This window comes from Choristoneura fumiferana, chromosome 5 (genome assembly GCF_025370935.1).
Source record: "Choristoneura fumiferana chromosome 5, NRCan_CFum_1, whole genome shotgun sequence".
NCBI lineage: Eukaryota > Metazoa > Arthropoda > Insecta > Lepidoptera > Tortricidae > Choristoneura > Choristoneura fumiferana.
The window spans coordinates 19,019,042-19,043,578 of NC_133476.1; the positions used below are offsets into that span (position 1 = coordinate 19,019,042).

Consider the following 24,537-nt stretch of genomic DNA (forward strand, 5'->3'; position numbering starts at 1 on the left):
TTGATTGGATTTTTTAGATTTTTTGGATCCGTTGGGTAGTTCCAGAATTCAAGAATTCACACGCAAACAAGGAGATAATTTTTTAGGGTTCCGTACATCAAAGTGACAAGACGGAAACGGTGTCTGTTTGTCTGCCTGTCTGTCACAGCTTTGCTCCGAGTCTAATGATAATAAATAAGCCTATTAAAAATCAAACTTGGTAAATGTACGTGGTTTTGAATTAAGGGGAAATTCTGATTATAAAATAAATAAAGTTTTGTAAACTGTACCTCCCGTTAAATACGTCAATGAAAGGTTTGGTTGCAAGAATTTCATATTGAAAAAAATACTACATAAAATAGTTTGTTACTTGGTTTTATACTTTAACAGTTTCTTATTTGTAGAATGGAATGTTATTATAGAGATTAGTATAAGCTAGAGGGAGAGACAGACACGACGGGGGAATTTGATTTATACTAAATGTGCAGCAGTGGGTAAGTATATCTTAATAAAGAAGGGGAAATTTGTCAGAGTATCGTAGGAAGGGATCTCCCATATCTAATGCTTGATACTCTAGTGCACCGAGATAGTGTAGGTCCGGCCCGTTGCATCTTGCGTAACACTAAAATAAAAATAGAAAAAAGATAGCCCTAAATTTTGTACAGGTACCTAACCTGCACCTAAGTAGTAGGTATATGGCGCGAAAAAAAAACCGATCAAATGAGTCGGACCCGTGTACCAAGGGTACCTACGAGTACTATTAAGTATGTCAAATTGTACAGTACAGTGTAGGTACCCAAAGCGCGTCAAATATCGGTATTGGGACGTATTGGGTGGGACGCCGTCCTAAAAAGTGTCGTGTGTTTTTTTTGTTTAATTGACAAAAGAAAAAATGCGTGTCCAATATTTTCTAAAAATTTGACGGACCATTTAGAATTTTTAAGGACGCTAACCTATCTCCAGTCCTCCAAAATAAACTTTTCGGCCATAAAAAACTACGCACCAATTAACATTTAATTTTAATAAACTGTTTTTGCGTGACTCAACAGATGACTCCATCTGCTACTCATCATACTTGACGTCTTCAAAACATTGGGAAACATTCAGTTTCCCGCGATTTTGTCCGCGCGGGCGAGAGGTACCGGGGGTTGCGCGGGGTCAGAGCGCGGGGGGCGGGGCAGGCGTCGCCGCCATCGCGTTCTACTCCTCATCACAGTCGCCAGACACGCCGAACCGAGTAGGCCACGTTAACTTGCTCGACCAAGTAAACAAATTCGCGAGTGCATTTGTGAAGTTTTGTGACTCAGAAACGAAATAGTGTCTTCAACATGGGTTGTGGAACGAGTTTTGTGAAATATGTGCTGTTCTTCTTCAACTTGTTGTTCGCGGTGAGTTTAAGGGCGCGGGAACCGGTTTCGTTTTGTTCCGGTGCGTGGTCAACCGACAGTGACTGGTCCACGAGCCATGGGCCTGTGACGTGGCCCCAGTTTTACCTGAGAGTAGGTTCGATCGAAGAGTACCCGAATGGGCAAGGTTTGCGTTCGTTGTATGTACGAATTTCAACGTAACGCTCGCGACGTTACGCGAACTCGAGGCACGTCTTTCACGTCAAGTTTTGTAATGAATGAGTGTTTAATTTGAAGCGTGGGTAGAATAATTATTTTCTGGGGTCACTCGTACTCATACTTAATTGAACCAATAGGGACTGGAAACGCCCATCTAAACAGTTGTTATTCAGCCAATCTGTTACTGCCTACGTTTTTTTATGATACTTGCTACGTTTTTTATAGTACGTATTTTGATCGAATAAATCATTTCAAGTAATTAAGGAATAATAAATTAAGGAAACCAAAATTTTAGTCAAGGAATTAGGTATATACTTATAATTAATTTGTAAAACCACAGGAGCGCGTTTTAGCCACAGATAATAATATTTTTGATGTAGGGTAAAACGTATCGTTAATGGACCTCAGGAGTATTTTGTTTTTATGCTTTACTTTTATTATTTCTAGACTGCGATCCTTTAACTGCCATATGAATCACGAAAATCTATTTCAACGTTGCTTTGCTTGTAGGTATAATTCGCAGTTTTTTTGCACCTGGTGTTCTTTTTCTGAGCACAATACATCTGACCTTGTGCTTTCGATGCTGCCAGTGTAGGTACCTACCCGAGATATTATTGTAGCAACAGGGCCTACCTATGTATTTTTGTATAGTTATTGTTTTGTTAATAATTCAATGTCATAATAAGCTGTGATCTATGCTGTAAAAGTAACTCAAGCAGTTATTTATTACATGAGTTACATGACATGCTATGGTGTGTAGTGTACCTAACTTGTAAACTATGAATTGCCTAATTTCATAATAATAATAAATTAGCGAGCTTAATTAATAGCCTGTCAAGCTAATGAGCTAACACACACCTAATACAACTATTCAAATTAAATTAGTAACGACATTGCTGACAATAATATTCACTTACTTTTGGGAGGGTCGTTTTAATATAAGGCACACAGTCGAGTCATTCCCACCTCATGGGACACATTCCAATTCATGTAGGTAAGTACCTGAATAAAATGATGCTGGTCATTCTAATTTATATTAATTTATATTTATCAGGTATGTAGGTACTTATGTAGTTCAATTCAATTCAATTCAATTTTTGGGATTATAATGGCCCCATCGAATGATGCGATGTTTCCGCCAATGTCGAGGTTGGATAAGACACTGCCAGTCAACTAGGTCGAGTACGGTAGAGCTTTCCTTGTTCGGTAGAATACCAGCCACTACTTATGTAGTTAAAAATACCTACGTTCATTTACTGAGCATAAGGATAAAACAAATACGCCTCGTGAGATACCTACCTACCAAGAATTTAAAAGGGGGAATGCCAATGCCACATCTCATCACCTGCCATACTTGACAAAAAAATGCCATGTGTGTGTGGTGTGCGCCCTCGCACTCAAGCCAGTCAGTACAATAGCATCAGAAAACGCCCTGAGAAACATTCTTTTGGTGAATATTGTATACGAAAAAGACATACCTATGTTTAGATAAAGCAGCGTTGAGAGAAATGGGGGAGAAACTAAATAAAAATGGTCCTGTTTCTCTTCAAAACTACCTACTCTCCCTCAAAATGTTCACACGGTTTCTGCTCGATTTTGTTGGATAACTTCTCGTAAATGCTACAAACCTTTGTCGCATGATGATGTTTACAAAGCCATTTCTCAGAATGATTACCGCTATATTATTCCTTTAATACCACTACTGTTTTAACCTCAAAGTTACAATAAAGTTGTCATGATTTGATTTAAAGCAATTTAAAACACGAAGGTTAATGCTGTTTAAATCTTATCCCTTGAATTGGTAGTTGCGGTTACTTTTAAACTTAAAATGCATGCATAACTGCTACTTTATGCCGTGGCGACGACAATGATTATTATAACTGGCAACTTAACAGCAGGGCTACCACGAAACTCGAAACTCGAAGTTCGTATCGTACCGTCCCTCTCGCGCTCGTATTAAATAGTACATAAGTGTCAGAGGGACCGCACGACACGAACTTCGAGTTTTGAGTTTCGTAGTAGCCCTGCTGCAATCTGACCATGCCAATTTAATTTACCAGTTTAACAATTATTAGGAAATTAGTTTCTGATTGAACATTCGTAATCACAAATATAATTAATATTTACTGTTAGCTTGCAGTTTGATTAAAGCTAACTTAAAAGCCAAACACTTGTTGTTTTGTAAAAAAATACTTCACTTGCATTGCACGCTTTCCTAACGAACCCCTAACTGGGGCGTCGTTTGCGTGACCAAGCTCCCTTTGCCTTCACGCCCTGCAATCAACAGGTGTATTTGGTATTCAATGAATAATTAATGCATCGTAATTTTCCGGTAGTTTCGTGATCATTTCTTCCAAGTATTATTGTTCAACAGGTACATCACTATGATTCAGTTTGATGTGTACAAATGACATGACAGTCCAAGGGGCTCCTAGACGGGCCATATTTTCATTGCAATTTGTGGCCGGCAACTATTGGTGTCCCTCTCTTACTTACATGTTAGACAGGGACACCATTAGTTGCCGGCCACATATTGCAGTGAAAATATCGCCCGTCTAGGAGCCCTAAGCAGTCCATCGATGATTCACGTATTTTTCGTCGTTATGGCCGTCGTAGTAATGCACGACATCCAAATGTCCGACCCAGTCCAATGGTAATAGTAACAGTAAATACCTACTGATCGATTTATCTTTAACGACTTTGTGTCGACTAATGTGAGATAGATTCTAATCTTTCTCGATTTAGCTCTCTTTAGAATAAATCGACTTCAGCCCAAATTGATGTTAAAAGAAGGAACACAAATAAGGAATAGCACGCACTAGTAGTAGGTATTCTATAACTTAAAGTAATACGAACGTTATACGACTGTTTTATATCGTAAATATTTCGCACTACAAGGTTAGTACTTACTGTGATGAAGGTTGTAGCTTTCACTTTATCGGAAATCCTTGTAGAAACTCCTTGGAGACGAAGTGGGTCAAGGAAATATCCTTTGGATCGATAGGATCCGAGGCTAAGACGTGACTCAGTTTCAAGGTCATGTTGTGATTTTCGTACCATTATCCTCGTCACCTACGCCTCAGGGAACAGAATACTTTGTGCGGTTTCGTTGACTTCTTCATTATTTAAATCATTCAATTGTTATGTTGAAGTTCAAACGAAATATAATTATTATATTTTGTCTTTGTAGAGAGCTCATCCAGTTTCCCCATCATTTTATCTACGAGCAACGAGCAATACGACGAAATATTTATGAAACGAATATCAATCTAAGAAAGTATTGCTGACCTTTTATATCCAAGTTTAGTCATACATTATTGATATTATTGTCTCAGACTCAATGTCCGAAAAGCACGTCGGTAACGAAAATCGTTAGCTATGCAAATAACTTATTTCTGACACGTGACCGGAGGAGTGAGGACGTGACATCATCGTACAAACGAGCACTCTCAGACGCCCCACTGGCGCCGACGTTTTGGCTCCAGCTACTGGTAGTTTACCCTGCTGATATTTACATTAATCTATTGTCTTTTAAAATAGTGAATGTTAAGGTACGCAAAAACCACTAAACGAAGTAGGCAAGGAAAGTTGTTGGTCGCTCAGTGTTCCTCGAGATGCGGTTTGCTTCTCATTTATCGTAGACTGCTTTTCAGCAGTGAACTCTCATACGTTATTAAAGTTAGAGTTAAAACACAAGGTTGATCTATAGCTCTGGATCTGGAAAGCTGCATTGTCTTATAAATATGACATCAACATAATTAGAGATTTGATACCACTCTTAATTTAAATACTTATTCATTTTCACAGTAAGACCTAAGATTTGATTTGAAAACACTATTTACGATTATGCATAAAAGTTTGTCTAGGTACCTATACATCATTTCTTTCTTTCATCCTTTCCTTCAATTTACACAACTTTTGTTCTCCTCTTCTTATCTTTGACCTTTTTCTCAAGCCACTCATAATGACATCACTATGTGTTCAAGCATTTTATTTACTTATGTAGCACGTTCACACATTACGTAAGGTAATATTTAGGCGTTTCGACTTTAATTGCGGATGTTGCACGGCGACCTTGTTACTTCAGCAGTTTCATGCTTCATTTCACTGTTAAGTATTAAACCTGTGTGCTTGCAATAGGGGTTAATTTAGCTTCTTCTTTAGATTCCGGGACTGAAGAAACAAATGATTCCATAGCTAATAATTTCTGATTAAGAATCTAGGAGAATTGATACATGCGCTCATTAAAATCTATATTAGTCGTAAAGATTAATGGCATATTTCTTATTGTATTTGTAACAACTGAATGATGTCATCGGCTGTTAAGTCCGCCACAAAGGCGCGGATCCTTGGCGACCCACGATACCCTAATAAATAAGTACCTATTTTAGACAACCTGCTAACATTTTGTGTTTGTTCAGCTTTTAAGAAACGCAGTTTCATTGAGTAATACAGTTGTAGTATGGCATGATAATGATGTAAGTGTTATTGAAATGAACAGTGTGTAGGTGTGGTAGTGTAATAATACATGTGTATGTTGGATTATTTTGAATTTTAAAACAATATGCTGAACATTTTGAATTTTACGATAACGTCAAAATTTGTAGTTTTGAAATTAAAATATTATTATTTAGAGAACTACATATTTATTTTACATGCAGTAGCAAAACACTATCCTTAAATTACGTGTTGTTTTCGAAGAGACTTGTGGCTAAATCCAGAATTAAAGTGTTTTCAATTTATTAATTTATCATTATCAAGTTAGGTGTCACGTCAATGTTAAGCTTAAGAATCTTACAATTTCACCTTTCACAATAACTGTTAACTTATATTATGTATGAAAAAAACATTACCAAGTAATTTATTATTTCAATGAACTGAGTCGTCTGTTAAAATTAACGGAAATCAAGGAAACTAGTGTACGATCGGTGAATGTTTGTGGCGTAAAAGTCGAATATCCCAATACGTTACCTTACACAAAAACAACCCTCGAAACGTCGATTCCCCGAACGCGGATAGACATAAACATCAAAATTCATTGAACGCTACTTGATCAAGGATCTCGTTCAGAATAGAATGAAGTTTAGACAAAAAAAATCAAAACCTTTTATATCTATTTGTTTATACATACGCAGCAACGCCATCTTAAGCTTATCTTATTTATAAGAAATGACCTATTCGAAAATCTGTGACATTTCCGTGTAACCACTTGACTCACTCATTGGGAAGTTTGAGACCATATTGTTCGGGAATTCCAAATAGTACAAGTTTAATTATGACGTCAATAATTATCTATTTCATTTGCTATAGAAAGGCATATAGGCTAGTCGTAATTACTGCGATTAAAAATCAAAACTCTCCCAGAAACATTACTCTTTATCCACTTACGCACCAGTCGTGAGCTTGTGACCATGAAAGGGCTTAGAGATTACCGCGTCCGTGACTCCTAGCCTCTTGTCTATAGGTGTGCTCCGAGCCTCCCCCTCGTACAGTTCACGTGGCAGCCATTGTCGGCGGTCGTCGACCCGCCTTATGCAACGATGGGACACCTGGAATTGCGTAACCTGGTCCACTATTTTCAATCTTATGGAGAGTTGATTGGCGTGAAATTAATGTCATGTCAAATTATTTATAGCTTGACACCCTTTTATTTTGAGCTAAGAGAAAGGTCCGTTAACGTTGGTCATTTAGGTCAGTAATCTTACACAAACTTTGTACTATTTTATTTTGGAATGAAAGTAAACATCTATGACGTATTTAATTCTCAGCTCCGTTCAGTCAATCATCTATTTCATTAATTGAATTTAATAGCTATCGTGCGTCGAAAATTAGGTCAGCAGTGAAAATCATGATGGGTTGCTGACCGCACGATAGGACAAAGACAGGCTAGCAAAGCATGCCCGTGCATTCTAAAAAGCTCTACTGCATGGTTTTAAAGAAGATTTTAGTCTGATTTAATGTTATTGCTTTGTCGTGCGGTCTACGCCGGTTGTAAACTGTTTACTGGTAACCTGTGATTTCGCAGCAACATGCGCTGTAGCTCGTAAAAGTGCAGTAACAAAGGGCTTTTGGAGCACTGTTCTGTAGAACTGTAAAACAACAACTTACGCTTCAATTTCACTGTTGAAGAGTTACGGGAAACAACGCATACGAATCCGTAGAATACTGACGCTTGGCTCTAGCTTCATTGATTGAATATTAATGCTTTTGAGTTCCGGTTATAATGGACAGCAGTGGCGTGACGTCAGATATTTTCGAGGAAAAGCCGAAGCAAAGATCGCTTAAATGTTTCACAAATCTTGTATGTCCTGTTGTCTTATTTTGTGAATATTGGGTAAGCCGCGCGATGGGAATAGGGTTCTATGAACGCTTCGCCACTAATGGACAGTCAATGTATGTTCAATTAATACATTTTGTAGTCCTATATAAAACATTAGGACGCATCCGTTTTCCAAGTTAAGTTAATATGTTGAGTTCCGTTTTAAATAAACAGTCTGAACCGAAAGGCCATGTCAGGTCAAACGATCAATATGGAGCGATATCACCGTTTTATCGCAGCTACGTCCAACAAAATTCGTAAGTAATGGAATATTCTTTGGACACCCAATAAATCATTGTGATGTTATTTTTTACGTACTTAAAGAAAACAAAACAAAAGGTATGCGTGAATAGAATTTTAAAGTTATTCTCGATCGCCTTAAGATACTATTTTTTACACTGATGTCATGTGTTGCTCAATATCGAGTGTGGAGGATTACTCACACACAGCACAGGCCTCACAGCTGCGTTATCTGCATCGTATAATTACACGAGTTATGCAAACCCAGTCGGTCTGAACGAACACAAACTTATTTAAGAATTTTTAAATGGTCAGCCGTTGGTGCGTTTACCCTAGTTTTCGGTGAAACGAGTCTGCAAAATGATTGCCAATTTTTTTTTACTGCTTTTAAAACAAGATTGCTTCCGTTGGGTTTTTGAGTGACTAATGTCTAGGATGACAATAACATTACCTGAATAATCAAAAGTAAATTAACTTCGTAGGATTTTAGTTTCTACGGTGTTATTGCAGAAGGAGGGTTATGTGTTTGACGCGTATTTATGTATGTATGTCTATTCCTATGTCCTCTCGTAACTACTCAACGGCTGAACCGATTTTGATAAATGATACGTCATTGAATTCGTCTTGATGACGCGAGTGACACTGGGTACTTACATGAAATGCTTCAAAAAACAAAATGGCGGATTTTTGGCGCCAAATTGTAAGTTTTCAAAAAATGTTTTTTTATTCAAATCTATCGAGTAGGGTATCAAAATGAAAGCTAATAACTAGCCCATTCTAAATACACATAATAATATTTGGGTTATAATATTTTTAATCTACCATTTTCACACAACTATTAAAATAAAACAATAAATTAAAAAAATCAAAAAGCCCGACTGCGTTAAAAAGTACTAAAAAGAAGAAAACAAGTCTAGTGGGCTAGAACTTTATTAAGTAGCTGACTTAAAGTTCAACAGTCGGGACCCATTAGGTAAGAATTTTTGAGCGTCACAATTTAAATGGGTCCCGACTGTTGAACTTTAAGTTAGCTACTTAATAAAGTTCTAGCCCACTAGACTTATTTTCTTAATTTTAGTACTTTTTAAGGCAGTCGGGCTTTTTGATTTTTTTAATTTATTGTTTTATTGAAATAATAATACGGATAATAAAACGGTTATAATCCATAGAATGGGCTAATTATTAGCTTTCATGTGATACCCCACTCGATAGGTTTAAATAAAAATATTTTTTTGAAAACTTACAATTTGCTATCAAAAATCCGCCATTTTGATTTTTTAAGAATTCTATGTACCCAGTGTCACTCGCGTCATTAAGACGAATCCAATGACGTATCATTTATCAAAATCGGTTTAGCCGTTAAGTAGTTACGAGAGGACATAACAATATACATACATACATACATGCGCGTCAAACACATAACCCTCCTTCTTCGCAGTCGGGTAAAAAGTGAAATAAAACAATAAATTAAAAAAATCTAAAAACCCGACGGTTGAACTTTAAGTTAGCTACTTAACAAAGTTCTAGCCCGCTAGACTTGTTTCTTCTTTTTAGTATTTTTTAAGGCAGATTAGGTTTTTGATTTTTTAAATTTTGTTTCAACTGCTTCACAAATCAGTATTGATTGATATTATAAAGGCATGTATATTAGGTCGCTTAATAGTTTACCTATATGAGCCGTGGTACGAGTGAGTATATTCGGTATAATAGTTTGAACTGTATACTGTAGCCTCGCAAAAAACAGGATCTTGTCCACAACCCCCCATTTTTATGTTCGAAATTAGGTTCGAAATTCACCGTGAGCTTTTAAAAGAAATTTGCTTACACCTGCTTTGCTGGCACCGAGCCCGCGAGGGAACTGCAGCGTCTGCAGATCAAGTACTCAACTTCTGAGAGAACGCCGCAAATTAGACACCAGCGGGCAACGGGGTGGTGAGCGTTTTCTGTATAAAAGTCTGCTACCATGTGATGTGACCATATCGTACGTCTCCTGCATGAACAGAGAACATTTGCCGCTCCGCTGTACACTGGCCGTCCAGTGCACAGCCTTAAAGTGGACCGGAGATTGTAATGATGATTGCCCCCTTGCGCCCCCCTGGGTACGCCCATGACTACACCCGAGGTACTATGTTATTTTGCTCTTTACAATAATTATGCATGCTACATTTTTGCATTATTTTACATTATCTGAATACATTTTAGCAAGACACGAAACCACTTGAACATTGTCAGAACTAACTACCAAGTCAAACACAACCTTTTGTCCAGAAAATAACGTATATTACTAACCATCTCTAGCTATTGTCTGTTGTTGTGTCACAGTTAAGGTCATAGGTAGGACTAGGGTTTTCACTCATTGTTCTCTGGGAAGTAGGTTGCATTGTGGTAAGATGACGCTTTTCCAATGACAACTACCAATAACATACCACTTTAAATGACGTGCTGCTGCTGGATACATTTCATGGAACCTTCAGAAGGTGCGACTGAGGAGAGGATGTGTTCCTTTCCGTTTCGTTACTTTTAACTGCCATTTTGTTAATTTTTGTCAATATTAACATATTTATTATGAACCATACCCTATTTATTTTGATATCAGTTGACACATGTTTTTTCGAATACAGTCTACTTACTAAACTTAAAGTGAAGTCGAACTTGTTCGTGACCTTTGTCGTGAGCGTGAGGTCATTTCATTGTGCAAATTTGGTGTGTCGAGTTGTTTGTAAATCACATATACTAGGTACACAGTTTATATTGATTTGGACTTTACCTACAGCTACAGGTATTTGACCTCTCAATTGGTGTAATTAACAAATTAGGTTCAATGCAGGTCATGTATTTGAGCGACGTCCACTGCACTCTAATTGCAATAGCGCAGGGGTGGCCAACTTGGTTAGACCCAAGATCTACCAAGTTTACTGAAGAAACCCTGTGCGATCAACCAATGAATGACATACTTCTTGAAATATTAAATGAAACAGCATAGGTAGTTCAGTATTTATATTTTTTGCCTGGCCACGATCGACTGGACTAATAGTCGCGATCAACCGGTTGGCCACCCCTGCAAATAGTGGTACCACACGTGAAGGAAAACGTGGTTTGCTTCCATATTTGATATAAAGACTATTAGCAACATTATAAACAATATTTATGGCAATAAATGGTTATTGCCATAAATATTGTTTATAATCATACTGGTGTTAGGTACATACTTATAGGTAGAGTCATTTATGATGACGCGTGCCGTGGTTCTTATTACAATGTCATTAATGGCTAATTTAATTGAAATCCATTTATTGCCATAAATATTGTTGATAATCATACTGGTGTTAGGTACATACTTATAGGTAGAGTCATTCATGATGACGCGTGCCGTGGTTCTTATTACAATGTCATTAATGGCTAATTTAATTCAAATCCATTTATTGCCATAAATATTGTTTATAATCATACTGGTGTTAGGTACATACTTATAGGTAGAGTCATTTATGATGACGCGTGCCGTGGTTCTTATTACAATGTCATTAATGGCTAATTTAATTCAAATCCATTTATTGCCATAAATATTGTTTATAATCATACTGGTGTTAGGTACATACTTATAGGTAGAGTCATTTATGATGACGCGTGCCGTGGTTCTTATTACAATGTCATTAATGGCTAATTTAATTCAAATCCATTTATTGCCATAAATATTGTTTATAATCATACTGGTGTTAGGTACATACTTATAGGTAGAGTCATTCATGATGACGCGTGCCGTGGTTCTTATTACTATGTCATTAATGGCTAATTTTGACAAAATCACGCGTCTTCGTAGATGGCACTAAATATAATAGTGCGTCACAATCAACCAATTTACTGTATACAATATTTTTTAGTTTTAGTCAACAATTTTATCTAATAATTAATTAATTAAATAGGTATAACATGTCAAAGATGTTATAATAAGAGAAATCACCAATATGTACAGTAAACATGTCAGTGCCTTAAACATAAAATAATAATATTACTTCAGTCTTAACAATAACATTAATAAGTACCTAACCAATTAAGTATGCCGATATATGTCTCAGATATAGTAATAATTTAAAATTATTAATACATTTTTTTCATATGAGGGCGATGTACTTTAATAAATAACACTTAATATATACAATAATTAACAAAAATAAATAAAAATAGAACTAAAACTAACTTACTCTAATCCTAATCTAATACAATTTATATTGCATAATACAGCTATTACAACACATATTTAAATACGATTCAAATATCAACATTAATACTTTTCACCATATATTTTTTTAATTAGAACCAGCTAACTGCTTAGCGATAAGGCTAGACCCTGTTTGAATCGTAAACTTCTTAAACAAGTTGTTTTCTGTTCAATTTTCCTACTTCCTGTACATGTGTGGCAGAAGCCGACCTATACTGCCGTTAGTATAGTTAATAATAGGTGTTCCTATTTACTATTTATACAACTCTTGCGAGTGCTTTTTCCCACTATATTAATATATTTATTAGTAAAACTATAAGTAGGTCCCTGATTTTTCTACCTACCGTTACTTCAATTGGAATTTTCATTACACACACAAAGCATCCCCCAAAAGTCGTACCGAGCTGTAATGGTTCTGCATGAGCATACACTGAAAAATAAAAATAATCTAAGAAAGAACACAATGAATGTCTCACATTTAGGGGGAAAAGGTAGGCGGTTTGTGACACAAAAATTCATAGTAATACATGGGGGGGGGGTTAAAATGGTCAAAATGAGTGTGGTGTACTTTATCTACTACCTCTCTCTAACCGTCAATAACAGAGATGTTTTGAGTTCGCGTTCCAATAACATTAGGTCAGTATCGGTTACGTACGATAGAGTACCAATCTCTTTTACCCTGTCCTTCTGCCTCTTCCAAAACATACTCTAAGGGGCTGTTTCACCATCCATTGATTAGCGTTAACCGACGGTTAAATGTGATGCCGTCTCCCTCTATTCGAACAAAACGAATAGAGACGGCATCACACCTATCCGCCAGTTAACACTAATCAATGGATGGTGAAACAGCCCCTAAATCTTTTACAGTGCAAGCTGCCAGGGCTTGAGAAGGATGTGGCTTACACCTTCGCCTTAAACATTTGAGGACATTTCATTTGTTTTATATTCGCATGTATTATATGTATTATGGTTATGTACATATATATAGTAGTTTATTGATTTATTTATATTGTAGTTTATGTATTATATTGTTTAAAAGACTGTATAGTAGCTTCCACTCTTTTGACTTAAACTCACTCTTTGTCGGACCCTAACTGGTTACTCCTCTCATCTACTCAAAGGTTGACTGGTAGAGATCACTTAAAGGGATAAGTCCGCCTTTGTACAAGTATCTCAAAGTTTGTCAGTTGTGTTATATTTCTTTTCTATTCTACAATAAAGAGTTTACATACATACCTATATACATTTTGCTTGTTTTTGCTCAACAAAATGTACTAACCACGCGCGTTTCTGATTCACAAAGCATCTGTCGAGTTGCTTAGAAATTGAGAAGCGAGTTGAGTTAATTTCACTCCTCCATCTCAGTTGCCGTAGTTTTGGCCGCTATCTTAGTACAAAAATACCCCTAGTTTTTTTGAGCCAAAACCTAGACAATAAAGGATCTCGTTTTATACTTATACATAGAATAAGATGTTCGTTGCCTTGTCCGCCCTCCCTGTAGTCCTTGCGTCTAGACGTCTGGCCGAATATTATAAAGGTAGATAAGTACCTATCTTATTTTCGTCTTAGAGATCAATTCGAAGCCAGTCCAGTACGCTGTCCTTAATTTAAACTCCGTGATCCCAATCTATGTTTCATTTGGAACGCTGTAAGATTCCACAAACCTTTTCGAGTAAGTTTCAATCTAACATTTTTAGAAAGGTATTCAGTGTGTAGAAATTCCATTACATTGAATCGGAATAAATAACTATCAAATTTTTTATTTTGTATTCTTACAAACACCTTTTAGTTTCCTCTTCTGAGCTCTTTGACAGGATGCGCTCTGTACCTGCATGCATATACTGAATTGTTTTTTTAAGCAACATAAAGACGATGTTTCTTTGTTATTTTACATTTCTCCGCTTCGCTATCAGATCGACGCGACGTCATTCAACATAATTAACCTATCCTCTCCCAGAGGCACAAATTTGTGCCCAAATTCCTTTAATCCTGTTATCCTGGGAGATGACAGATTAATAAGACGTTAGACGACAATCACGACTTCCTTCCACCAGTGCAGTGCAATGCAAATAAGCTTAATTACACTTGTAAAGTGACTTGCCTACGATTCTACCCACTATGACTTTGCAAAGACAACCTATATTTATTCGTAGCAACCTTGGCAGATTCTCAAGAAGCGCACGTTGTTTGTTCACTTGTATGTTTCAATTTTTCATTCATAGTCTTGACTTGCGGCATTAGGTACCTACTTACTCCTTATACCCTATTCTCAATCCTTAAATGCTGAAAAAGTTTTCATCCGCTATAAAATTACTGTTTTTCTCCCATAGCCTTTTGATGGTGGAGTTTCTAATTACCAGAACTAGCTTTTGCTTGCAACTTCGTCTGTATCTCGCGGAAACTTTGCAGATTCCAGCAGCCTATTAGTCATTAATAGTGTAGTTAAAATTTCATCAGTAAAAGAAAGAAAATTCAGGAGTTCCAAAGATTATTCAGACATTTGATTATGAACACTTAACATGGAAAAATTTACCTCATCGTTAAATTATTAACTACTACGAACTAAATAAAGTTTTTATATAGTTTCACCTAAACGTGAATTCAATAAATACCTACGATATTTAACCCGTGCCTTCTTTGCTCTCAGGCAGGTCGAACCTCTGAAAGGTTAACAGCCGCGCGCCGCGCGCGGGATAAAAATAGCCCAATCCACGCGAAACGTAATCGTTGGGAACCGATATTTTCATTTGATTAGTCTAATAAACTGGCAGTCGAATGATTCTTGGCTTTTAAATATTACTAACTGGTCCCGTGAAATAGTGTCTTAAGTAGTTAAATTAAAAGCTTAGCCGTAAGCTTTGGTAGACACATGACACAATTCCTTTGTTTCGTTTTGTACTTACATTCTTGTGTCGTAGTTTCCCGAATATGCTGGGCTTAGTCTGCCAGGGCAATAAAAAGTGCCACTTCAGACAGGCGTTACTTAGAAGTTTATTTTTGGAATTAGTCGGTCTAAATTTCTCTTGAAGCAAATAATATACTCCGCTCTTATTCGTCTTACGGGTATAGGATTTCAATCCATCTAATAACAATGAGCAAATAGCATCTACTCTACTTACTAGGTAGTTTTTCTGCGCTCCGTGTCAAGGTAAATGGAAAGACCGTGTTTCACTTCACAGTATTAGTTTTACCTGTCACATTTTATTTACCTAGTTAAATGTTGTCAATTGGAAATGGAAATTCTATTCCATTTTACAGCGTACTCGATGCCGCCTATGATGATGATGCGATCCTATTATCCCTCACTAGGGACATAGGGCTCGTAGAAGAGTTTTCCATTTGGCTCGATCTTGCGCGGCTTCTTCCAGCTCTTCCCAGCCGAGACCAATGAGGGCTATCGCGTATGAATTCGCCACTAGAGGCGCTAGTGTAGCGTGTGGTCTCCGAAATGTCAAATCTCATAGTTTTTGGTTGAGCTACACGGGTTTATTTATAATTAGAATAATTTTGTGAATATTTTGCAATATCTGAAATTAATTATGGCAAATATGCGTTCCGGGGCAATGAATGTCTGTGTTTTGAGACAGTTTTGTCTTTCGGAAACCTTTGTCCTCCCTTTTTTCCGAACAAAACGGGGACTATGCAACACTGTGGCATGCTCGATATTTTTATGGTACGGTTTTAAGGTGTATTAAATATGATTTAAATCTAAATTTTGTTTTCACACCCGTAATAACAGACTTTGAAAGCCATACTTAAAAACCTCACGCAACAGTGCGCCATCTAGTGAGACAAAAAACGATAGCCCTCATTGAGCCAGCCTCCTTCTCAACTGATGGCCGCCTTCTGCCAGTAGATTGCCAACGGGACCCTGCATGGGCAGGTGATAATTCGACCCTCGAAGCGTGCCGCGTGTGCTCCAAGTGTGCGATGCCGATGCCACCTATAATGGCGGTAATAAGTGGCGCAGTAGGAAGCACATCATAACTGATGTGCAAATTTGTGAAATTGAAAATGTTGATCGTGCACCGTTATTGAAAACTGACCTAAAAGTTTCAGGAATCGTGACGGCCATTATTTAGCGCTTAACAGTATTCTTTGGATGTGTGTGGATGGCTTCGTCTGTACTAAATTAAATCAACTGGCTGTTAAATATGGAACAAATATGGATTGAATGAAACATGGTAATCACTGTGATATGATTTGATTACGACAAATTCCTTTCGACATTAGACGTGTATGACTTAGTTAAGTCCTCAATAGACAATTTAAGCATGTCCATAACTGGGAGGATAGGCTTGTGATTGTGACGACTTAAATCGCATCTTTTCTGTGGACATGACAAAATTTAAAACAATTCATTCATTATTATGTTCGACGCTTAGCCAACTTTGCCTATTCAAAGAAACTAATTTGATGACTCCAAGTCGTTAACTTATTATCCACTTTCACCATCATCGTCAGCCCAAATCCAAAGACGTTGCTGCTGAACGTCACAATCACAATGACGACCCATATCCATCACACTCCTGCGTGCGACCTTTACCTGCCCCCTGTACCACAAAAGTTACAAGTGCTACAATTCGACAAAATTGTAACATTTTACTATGGGAAACTTGACAATTTTGTCGAATTGTAGCACTTGTAACTTTTGTGGTACAGGGGCAGGTCTTTGTCCACTTTGTGAAGACTACTCACGCTCGTCTTCCGGTATCCACTTTAAAAAGACAAATGCTGTTTATTATGTACTAGCTTTTGCCCGCGACTTTGTCCGCGTAAAATAGTAACTTTGGGAAGTATTTAATTTATTAAGGATACCTATTCTGCCAATAATAGCAATAGCACATAGAAACTTCTACAATTTACTGAAAATAACATATTTTAATACATTGCTATAAATATAAACTATTTTTTTTGTTCTTCCAATCTTTGGTAAAACATACATATTTTACACAAAAGGACTGATTCTTCATAGTGAACTGTAAGTTAGGAGGGTAGGATTATAATTAAGACGGCATTTTTACTAAGCATAGCTACACATATTTCTGATAAATATACTTAGTAAATTTATTTGGAATTCCTTACGAACTTTCATCCCCATATTTTCAAGTAAATAGGTCGAAATTTGAATAGCGCCGGAACAAATGTTTTTTAACCTTAGGAGGTTAAAAAATTTACTAGGGATTTATTTAGGAGGGATTTACTATCAATCCTAATTTACTATCAATAGTTAACTCAGGGTAGAAAGAACAAGAGTCGGTATCATTTAGGTTCAATCGTAGTGACAGTTTCCGTGGGGTTGCCGGACAAGAATAGCTCCCCCCATCTCATTCCGTTGGGTGTCGTAGAAGGCGACTAAGGGAAAATCCAGAAGACGGGCAGCAGCGTCTTCTGCGTAAACCATCAGCAAACACTGCGATCCCCAAGCCGCCTGCCAAGCGTGGGGATTATGGCAACCCCCCCCCCCCCAAATAAAAAAAATGATAGGTACAAATAAGCCGCGGCCCCTAGTCCCCGGCAGCTCCTTTATCCCTGGCCTTGGTAGCGGGCCAGGTAACGGAGGAGCAAGGGGTGCGAAGAATCTCCGGGTGACTCCTCGCTACCATCCCCACCGGACATTGGCCCTGGCCACGCACAACATTCGCACGCTGAGGACGGATGAGAAAATCATTGAGCTGGAGGAAGAATTGAATAGTTTGCGTTGGGACATCATGGGATTATCGGAAGTCCGACGAAAGGGGCAGGATACGATAATCCTGGAGTCTGGCAACATGCTCTTCTTCCGGGAAGGAGACGAAAGTCTCAGGGTGGTGTCGGGTTTCTCGTCCGCAAGTCCCTCATTAATAACGTGGTAAAAGTCGATAGTGTGTCGAGCAGGGTAGCATACCTGATACTCAGAATCACCGATAGGTATTCGTTGAAGGTTATCCAGGTGTATGCGCCAACCTCGACACACCCTGACGATGAAGTAGAGGCTATGTATGAAGAAATCTCTCAAGCCATACATTCCTCCGAGACATACTTCACCGTTGTTATGGGGACTTCAATGCTAAGGTGGGCACTCAGAATGGCGATGAGTTGAGAGTGGGGCCGTACGGTTATGGGCAGCGGAACCAAAGGGGCCAGCGGCTGGTCGACTTCTTGGAGAAGGAGGAGCTCTACGTAATGAACTCCTTTTTCCAGAAGCGACCATCCAGGAAGTGGACGTGGATCGGCCCCGATGGTTCAGTCAGAAATGAGATTGACTTCATTATGACGACCAAGAAGCGAATATTCAGTGATGTCTCTGTGATCAACAGGGTGAAAACCGGAAGTGATCATCGTATTGTCAGAGGCACACTGAATATTAATGTGAAGCTAGAACGGTCACGTCTTGTGAAGTCCACGCTCCGTCCTTGTCCTGCCCAAATCCAGAACCCCGAAAGCTTTCAACTCTTATTGCATAATCGCTTCCAGTGCCTAGCCGAATGCAAAACAGCGGACGAGATCAACAACGGGCTGGTAGAAACTGTTCAGGCCGTGGGGTCCCAGTTCTTCAAGACTCCGCGCCGGAAAAGACCTCAGAAGCTCTCCAATAAAACCATTAAATTAATGGAACTTCGGAACGAGATGAGGCTGCAATCTTCAACTGACATGTCGGAATATGGCAGACTTAATAGGCGAATCTCAAAATCCATGCGACACGATGTGCGTGCCTTTAATACTGCACGTATTAAGGAAGCAATTGAGCGGAACCAGGGCTCTAAAGTGTTTGCAAAGAATTCGTCTATTGGGAAAAGCCAAATGACTAAGTTGAAGATCGACGATGGCAGTATCATCTCATCGAAACCGGAGTTGTTGAGAGAGCTTGAAAGGTTTTACGAACAGTTATATGCCTCGACACAGAAGCCCGTTGTAGGTGCAGCTCAAGATACCAGAGCTAAACTAACCCGTCATTACACTGAAGACATCCCAGATATCAGCCTGTACGAGATTAGAGTGGCTCTCAAACAACTTAAAAACAACAAGGCTCCGGGGGATGACGGAATCACGACAGAACTTCTGAGAGCGGGTGGTAAACCGGTACTTGTAGTCCTCCAGAGGTTATTTAATTCCGTCATACTCGAGGGTACCACGCCGGAAGCATGGCACAGGAGTGTGGTGGTGCTCTTCTTCAAAAAAGGCGACAATACCTTATTGAAGAACTATAGACCCATCTCACTCCTGAGTCATGTATACAAGTTGTTTTCGAGGGTCATTACGAATCGTCTCGAGCGAAGATTTGATGATTTCCAGCCTCCCGAACAAGCTGGATTCCGTAAAGGCTTTAGCACCATAGACCACATTCACACGCTCCGCCAGATTATACAGAAGACCGAGGAGTATAATCGGCCACTATGTTTAGCATTTGTGGACTATGAAAAAGCCTTCGATTCAATCGAGACCTGGGCTGTACTGCAGTCCCTTCAGCGATGCCATATTGACTATAGATACATCGAGGTGTTAAAGAGTTTGTACAGCAGCGCCACTATGTCGATCCGGTTGCAGGACGAGAGTACACAACCAATCCAACTGCAGCGAGGTGTGAGACAGGGAGACGTTATTTCTCCGAAACTGTTCACAAATGCGTTGGAGGACGTTTTCAAGCTCTTGGACTGGAACAGGTTCGGCATCAATATCAACGGCGAGTACATCACCCATCTTCGTTTTGCCGATGATATAGTCATAATGGCGGAGTCGCTGGAGGGGCTCAATACTATGCTCAGTGACCTCAGTATCGTCTCCCAACAGGTGGGTCTTAAGATGAACATGGACAAGACTAAAATCATGTCAAATGTCCATGTCACACCCGTGCCGGTTATCGTTGGGAACGATGTACTCGAAGTTGTTGACCACTATGTTTACCTGGGACAAGTTGTCCAGTTGGGTAGGTCCAACTTCAACAAAGAGGTCGCCCGAAGAATCCAACTCGGATGGGCAGCGTTCGGGAAACTTCGTGATGTCTTCTCGTCCAATATTCCGCAGTGCCTGAAGACTAGAGTCTTCGACCAGTGTGTGTTGCCAGTGATGACTTATGGCGCTGAGACGTGGTCCTTAACTGTTGGCCTCTTAGAGAGGCTCAAAGTCACGCAACGAGCTATGGAGAGAGCTATGCTTGGAGTTTCTTTGCGCGATAGAATCCGGAATACGGAAATTCGTCGAAGAACTAAAGTCACTGACATAGCTGGAAAAATATGCAAATTGAAGTGGCAATGGGCAGGCCACATCGCTCGAAGAACAGATAACCGTTGGGGGAGAAAAGTCCTCGAGTGGCGACCACGAACCGGAAGACGAAGCGTTGGCAGGCCTCCCACCAGGTGGACTGACGACATCGTGAGAGTAGCGGGAAACCGGTGGATGCAAGTGGCAAATTGTCGTTCATTGTGGCGTTCTAAGGGGGAGGCCTTTGTCCAGCAGTGGACGTCTTCGGGCTGATGATGATGATGATGATGTAGTGACACCATTACTTTTTGCAAAATTCAGGTCGCAAATGATCTATGTCTTCCGCCTTTGATTCTGCTTTCCGCTTCGTCTTCGTGTAGATGAGTCATTGTTTATTCAATGGAAAAATCCTTTATTCTTCATTAAAAAAAAAGGCTTAAGTAAGTAAGTAAGTAGTAAAGAACTCAATGTCAGCTCTCTTTAAATTGTATGGCAAAGCAGAAATAAATATAACTTTTAAATTTATTTCCCCTCTTTCGTCACGTCGATTCCCGAAATACTTGGATTTGACGAAGTAGAATAGAATAAGATCTCGTTCCTAATTATTGGAAACAAAATAGAGGGAGAATAGAAAAAAAATAACCCAAAACACTTTAGAATCTAGACTGGAGTGAGTATAAAAGTTTCTGAGACATGGAACATAGTTTCAACAAGGTAAATTAGTCTTGCGAAATGTGGTCGGGTTTGCTGCCTTCATAATGTTGAATCGGCAATGAGTCCTACAACTACTTTTGATTTGAATTTGATCGTATCACTGTACTTAGCTTACCATGTATGCTGCCAATTGATATAAGACGCTTGTGACCCAATACTCAGACTAACTGTTTTTTAAATAAAAGTTTAGAACACTGATGATTCAATATCCTGACCTCGATACCCAGCCATCTGTTATACAACACTGGAAACAAACTGCCCTTATCCGTAAACGCTGTCTCTTTTCCGCACCGTACGCGAGAAAAGTACAAACCCCACCACACTTGTGGCTTCGAATGCGTTTGCGCATACGATGCACGTTAAGATTAGAGCTACGTAATGCGGGCAATGCCGTTTGAGAGAAGTTTGTTATTCAATCATTCTATTCGGTTTATTGATTGGTCAGTTCTGCCGTTGCTAATATGAATAAATGGAGATCATGTTCATAAAACAGCAATTCTGATATACGTTCTGGTATCGTTTAGAGCGTTTGTTTTTAATTATATTCGTTCAATAACCCCTATCTGTGAGTTCAGTCTCAGGCGTACCGTACCTATTGGTGTATTTTTGTACCAAACTGGCATGCTGTGTTAAATTAAAAACTAGTAGGTAGTATTTGACTTGTATCAATTGGGTTAGAACATATTACGAGAACGTGTCTATTCAAGAGCCTATCTGAGTATTATGTAAAGGGGCTCGTAGACGGGCCATATTTTCACTGAAATATGTGGCCGGCAACTATTGGTGTCCCTCTCTTACTCACATGTTAGACAGGGACACCAATAGTTGCCGGCCTTAGGAGCCCCTTAAAGCTGGCATACCAATAGAGTAGAGACTAACTGCCTAATTTAGATCACCGGATTATTTAGGACATGACTGGTTTTTCTAGCTCAAGAAAATCGTTCCAGTAGCATGACACTGCGGTGCTCGATCGATCTTGTGTAATTCGTTTGGATTGTGACCCCGCAATGTATCGCTACTGGCACGCTGTTACTGGAATGACGTGAACCGGGTAGGTATAAGTCATAACTCATCTGGTACGCAAGCCGACAGCAGACTTATTTTCGGTAATTCTACTATGAAGTTCAAAACTTTAACATTTGCCGTCCCGCTTACTCTAATAATATTTATTCATACGAGCCTGAGCGGGACGGTAGGATACAAGTTGCCCTCCGGCTCTTACCTCTAAACTAAACGAAACTTTTCTTCCACAGCTCGTCGGCATTGCTATGGTAGCCATCGGCGTGGCGGTGGTCCTTAAATGGAAGAACATGAGCGAGTTCACAGCGGGCATGAACATAGCGCCGTGGCTGTTCATAGTCATCGGCAGCGTGGTGTTCATCATATCCTTCTTCGGATGCTGCGGTGCCATTCGCGAGAGCCACTGCATGGTTGTCACGGTACGTTGATGCATGTTTTTTTTTAAATTAGCCTGCAGTATCGCACTGCTGGGCAAAGGCAGTCCCCTGGATTTCCAACTCGCCCTTTCGGCACTAATGTCTGGCTAGTCGCTGGAAAACGCGTCTAGGTCATGCCATAGAATAGATAATGCATGAAAAAAATAACAAATTAAGAGACGGAAAGTCGTTGAGATAGTACAAATAAAATTCACAATTCCCGTTTGCAAGTCTCTATCTATCCATAGGTATCTATTGAATATCCAAAAAAATAGGAACATTATGATTAAGTCTCTACCATATACAAAGCAGCTAAATATTTTCAATCTTGAACCTATACTGGTTTTAAAAATCCTGTACTATAATTTAACCCACATTACCTAATCTCATCCTATTACTTAGTAATGCCTTAATATTGAGTTAAATTATAGTACAAAACTTTTAAACTCAATGTATAGCTCCATGTATCTTGCGACTTCATCTGCGAAGAATTCCTTTATCGCGCGCCTTCGGGAACATCTAATTTCTTCGGGATAAAATGTAACGTAATTTTTATAATAGTTTTCAAATATTATGCTAGCAAAATTTCCTGGCAATTGATTAACTCATTTCTCATTTATAATATTAGTAAGGATTTATAACTGACCGTTTTATTTGTCTCATTCCAGTACGCGATCTTCCTGATCGTGATAATCATCGTGGAGGTAGCCCTGGCCGTCTGCCTGTTCGTGTACGCCGACAGCATCAAGCATGGCCTCAAGGAGTCCCTCAACAAAACCTTCGACAACAGCCGCTCCCTCAACCCTAACCCCTTCCACGAGATCGAGCGCCAGGTAACTAGCTTTATTATACTGTTGCCCGCGACTCTGTCCCCGAATTCGTTTGTTGCAAAATGAAATAAAAACTATCTTATGTCCTTCCCCGGAACTCAAACTGTCTGTATACCGAATTTCGTATAAATTGCTTCAGCTGTTTAGACGTGATAAGATAACAAACAGACGTACAAACTTTCGCATTTAAGTATAATATTAGTGGGAATAGTCTTTTCCTGTAACTTTGTAAAATAGGTGATATGGAGAGAGAAAAAGAGTAACATTTATTTAGCATTTTTCTGTATTCTCTTCCATAAAAACCTTCTCCTGATTAGTAACGAACACAGCAAAAAAAGAGTTAGCGAAATCGAACCAGTCGCTCCCGAGTTTTGTGCTTACGGTAGGGCCACACACATCGCGATAAAAAATATCGAGATAAAATTTAGTCTTCGGCCATTTCGGTCATGCGGCATTTGATTGTGCATGGCCACATTGCAAACAGAAATATCGATAGTTTGTGCACACGTTTGTTCCGTCCCTCTGACGCTTATACGTAGTACCTACTAAGTATTTAATACCAAGTGAGAGGGACGGTACGATATGAACTTCGATTTTCGAAATTCTTTAACAAAAATTTGGAAAACCCCGACATTGTCACTTCAAAGTTCAAATATCTCAAAAACAACTGAACCGATTTTGATAAAACATATCTAAGAACCATCGCTAGAAAACCTGATAAAAAAAAACCGCATTTAAATCGGTCCACCCGTTTAAGAGCTACGGTGCCACAGACACACAAAGCGGTCAAACTTATAACGCCCTCCTTTCGCGTCGGAGGGGGGGGGGGGGGGGTAAAAACGGAACATAGTCTCTTTAAGAAATGTTGGTAATAAGTTATGTTGACCATATCCACAAGAAGCTTTAAAATCGAAATAACTCAAATCGAACCTTCTTGTGAAATAAAGCGATTGCATCAGATTAACGATACGCTTATCTGCACTTACATTACGATTATTGTCGTTTAAGCTATTCCATTAACGGACTACAATCAACCGGATCGTAGTGCTCGAGATTG

General features: G+C 39.0%; 1 protein-coding gene across 2 annotated transcripts in view; it reads left to right on the forward strand.

Annotated features, from left to right (window-relative positions):
* Window positions 1-1,175: 1,175 nt before the first annotated feature.
* LOC141428330 (CD63 antigen-like) overlaps window positions 1,176-24,537 on the forward strand; it is a 28,457-nt gene continuing 5,095 nt past the window's right edge. The window contains exons 1-3 of one of the 2 annotated variants that reach the window (XM_074088278.1): window positions 1,176-1,367; window positions 22,468-22,653; window positions 23,319-23,483. In XM_074088278.1, the coding sequence (XP_073944379.1) occupies window positions 1,308-1,367; window positions 22,468-22,653; window positions 23,319-23,483 (411 nt within the window). In that variant the 5' untranslated portion in view covers window positions 1,176-1,307. The remainder of the gene's footprint in view (window positions 1,368-22,467; window positions 22,654-23,318; window positions 23,484-24,537) is intronic. The other variant, XM_074088279.1, reaches the window with a different exon arrangement.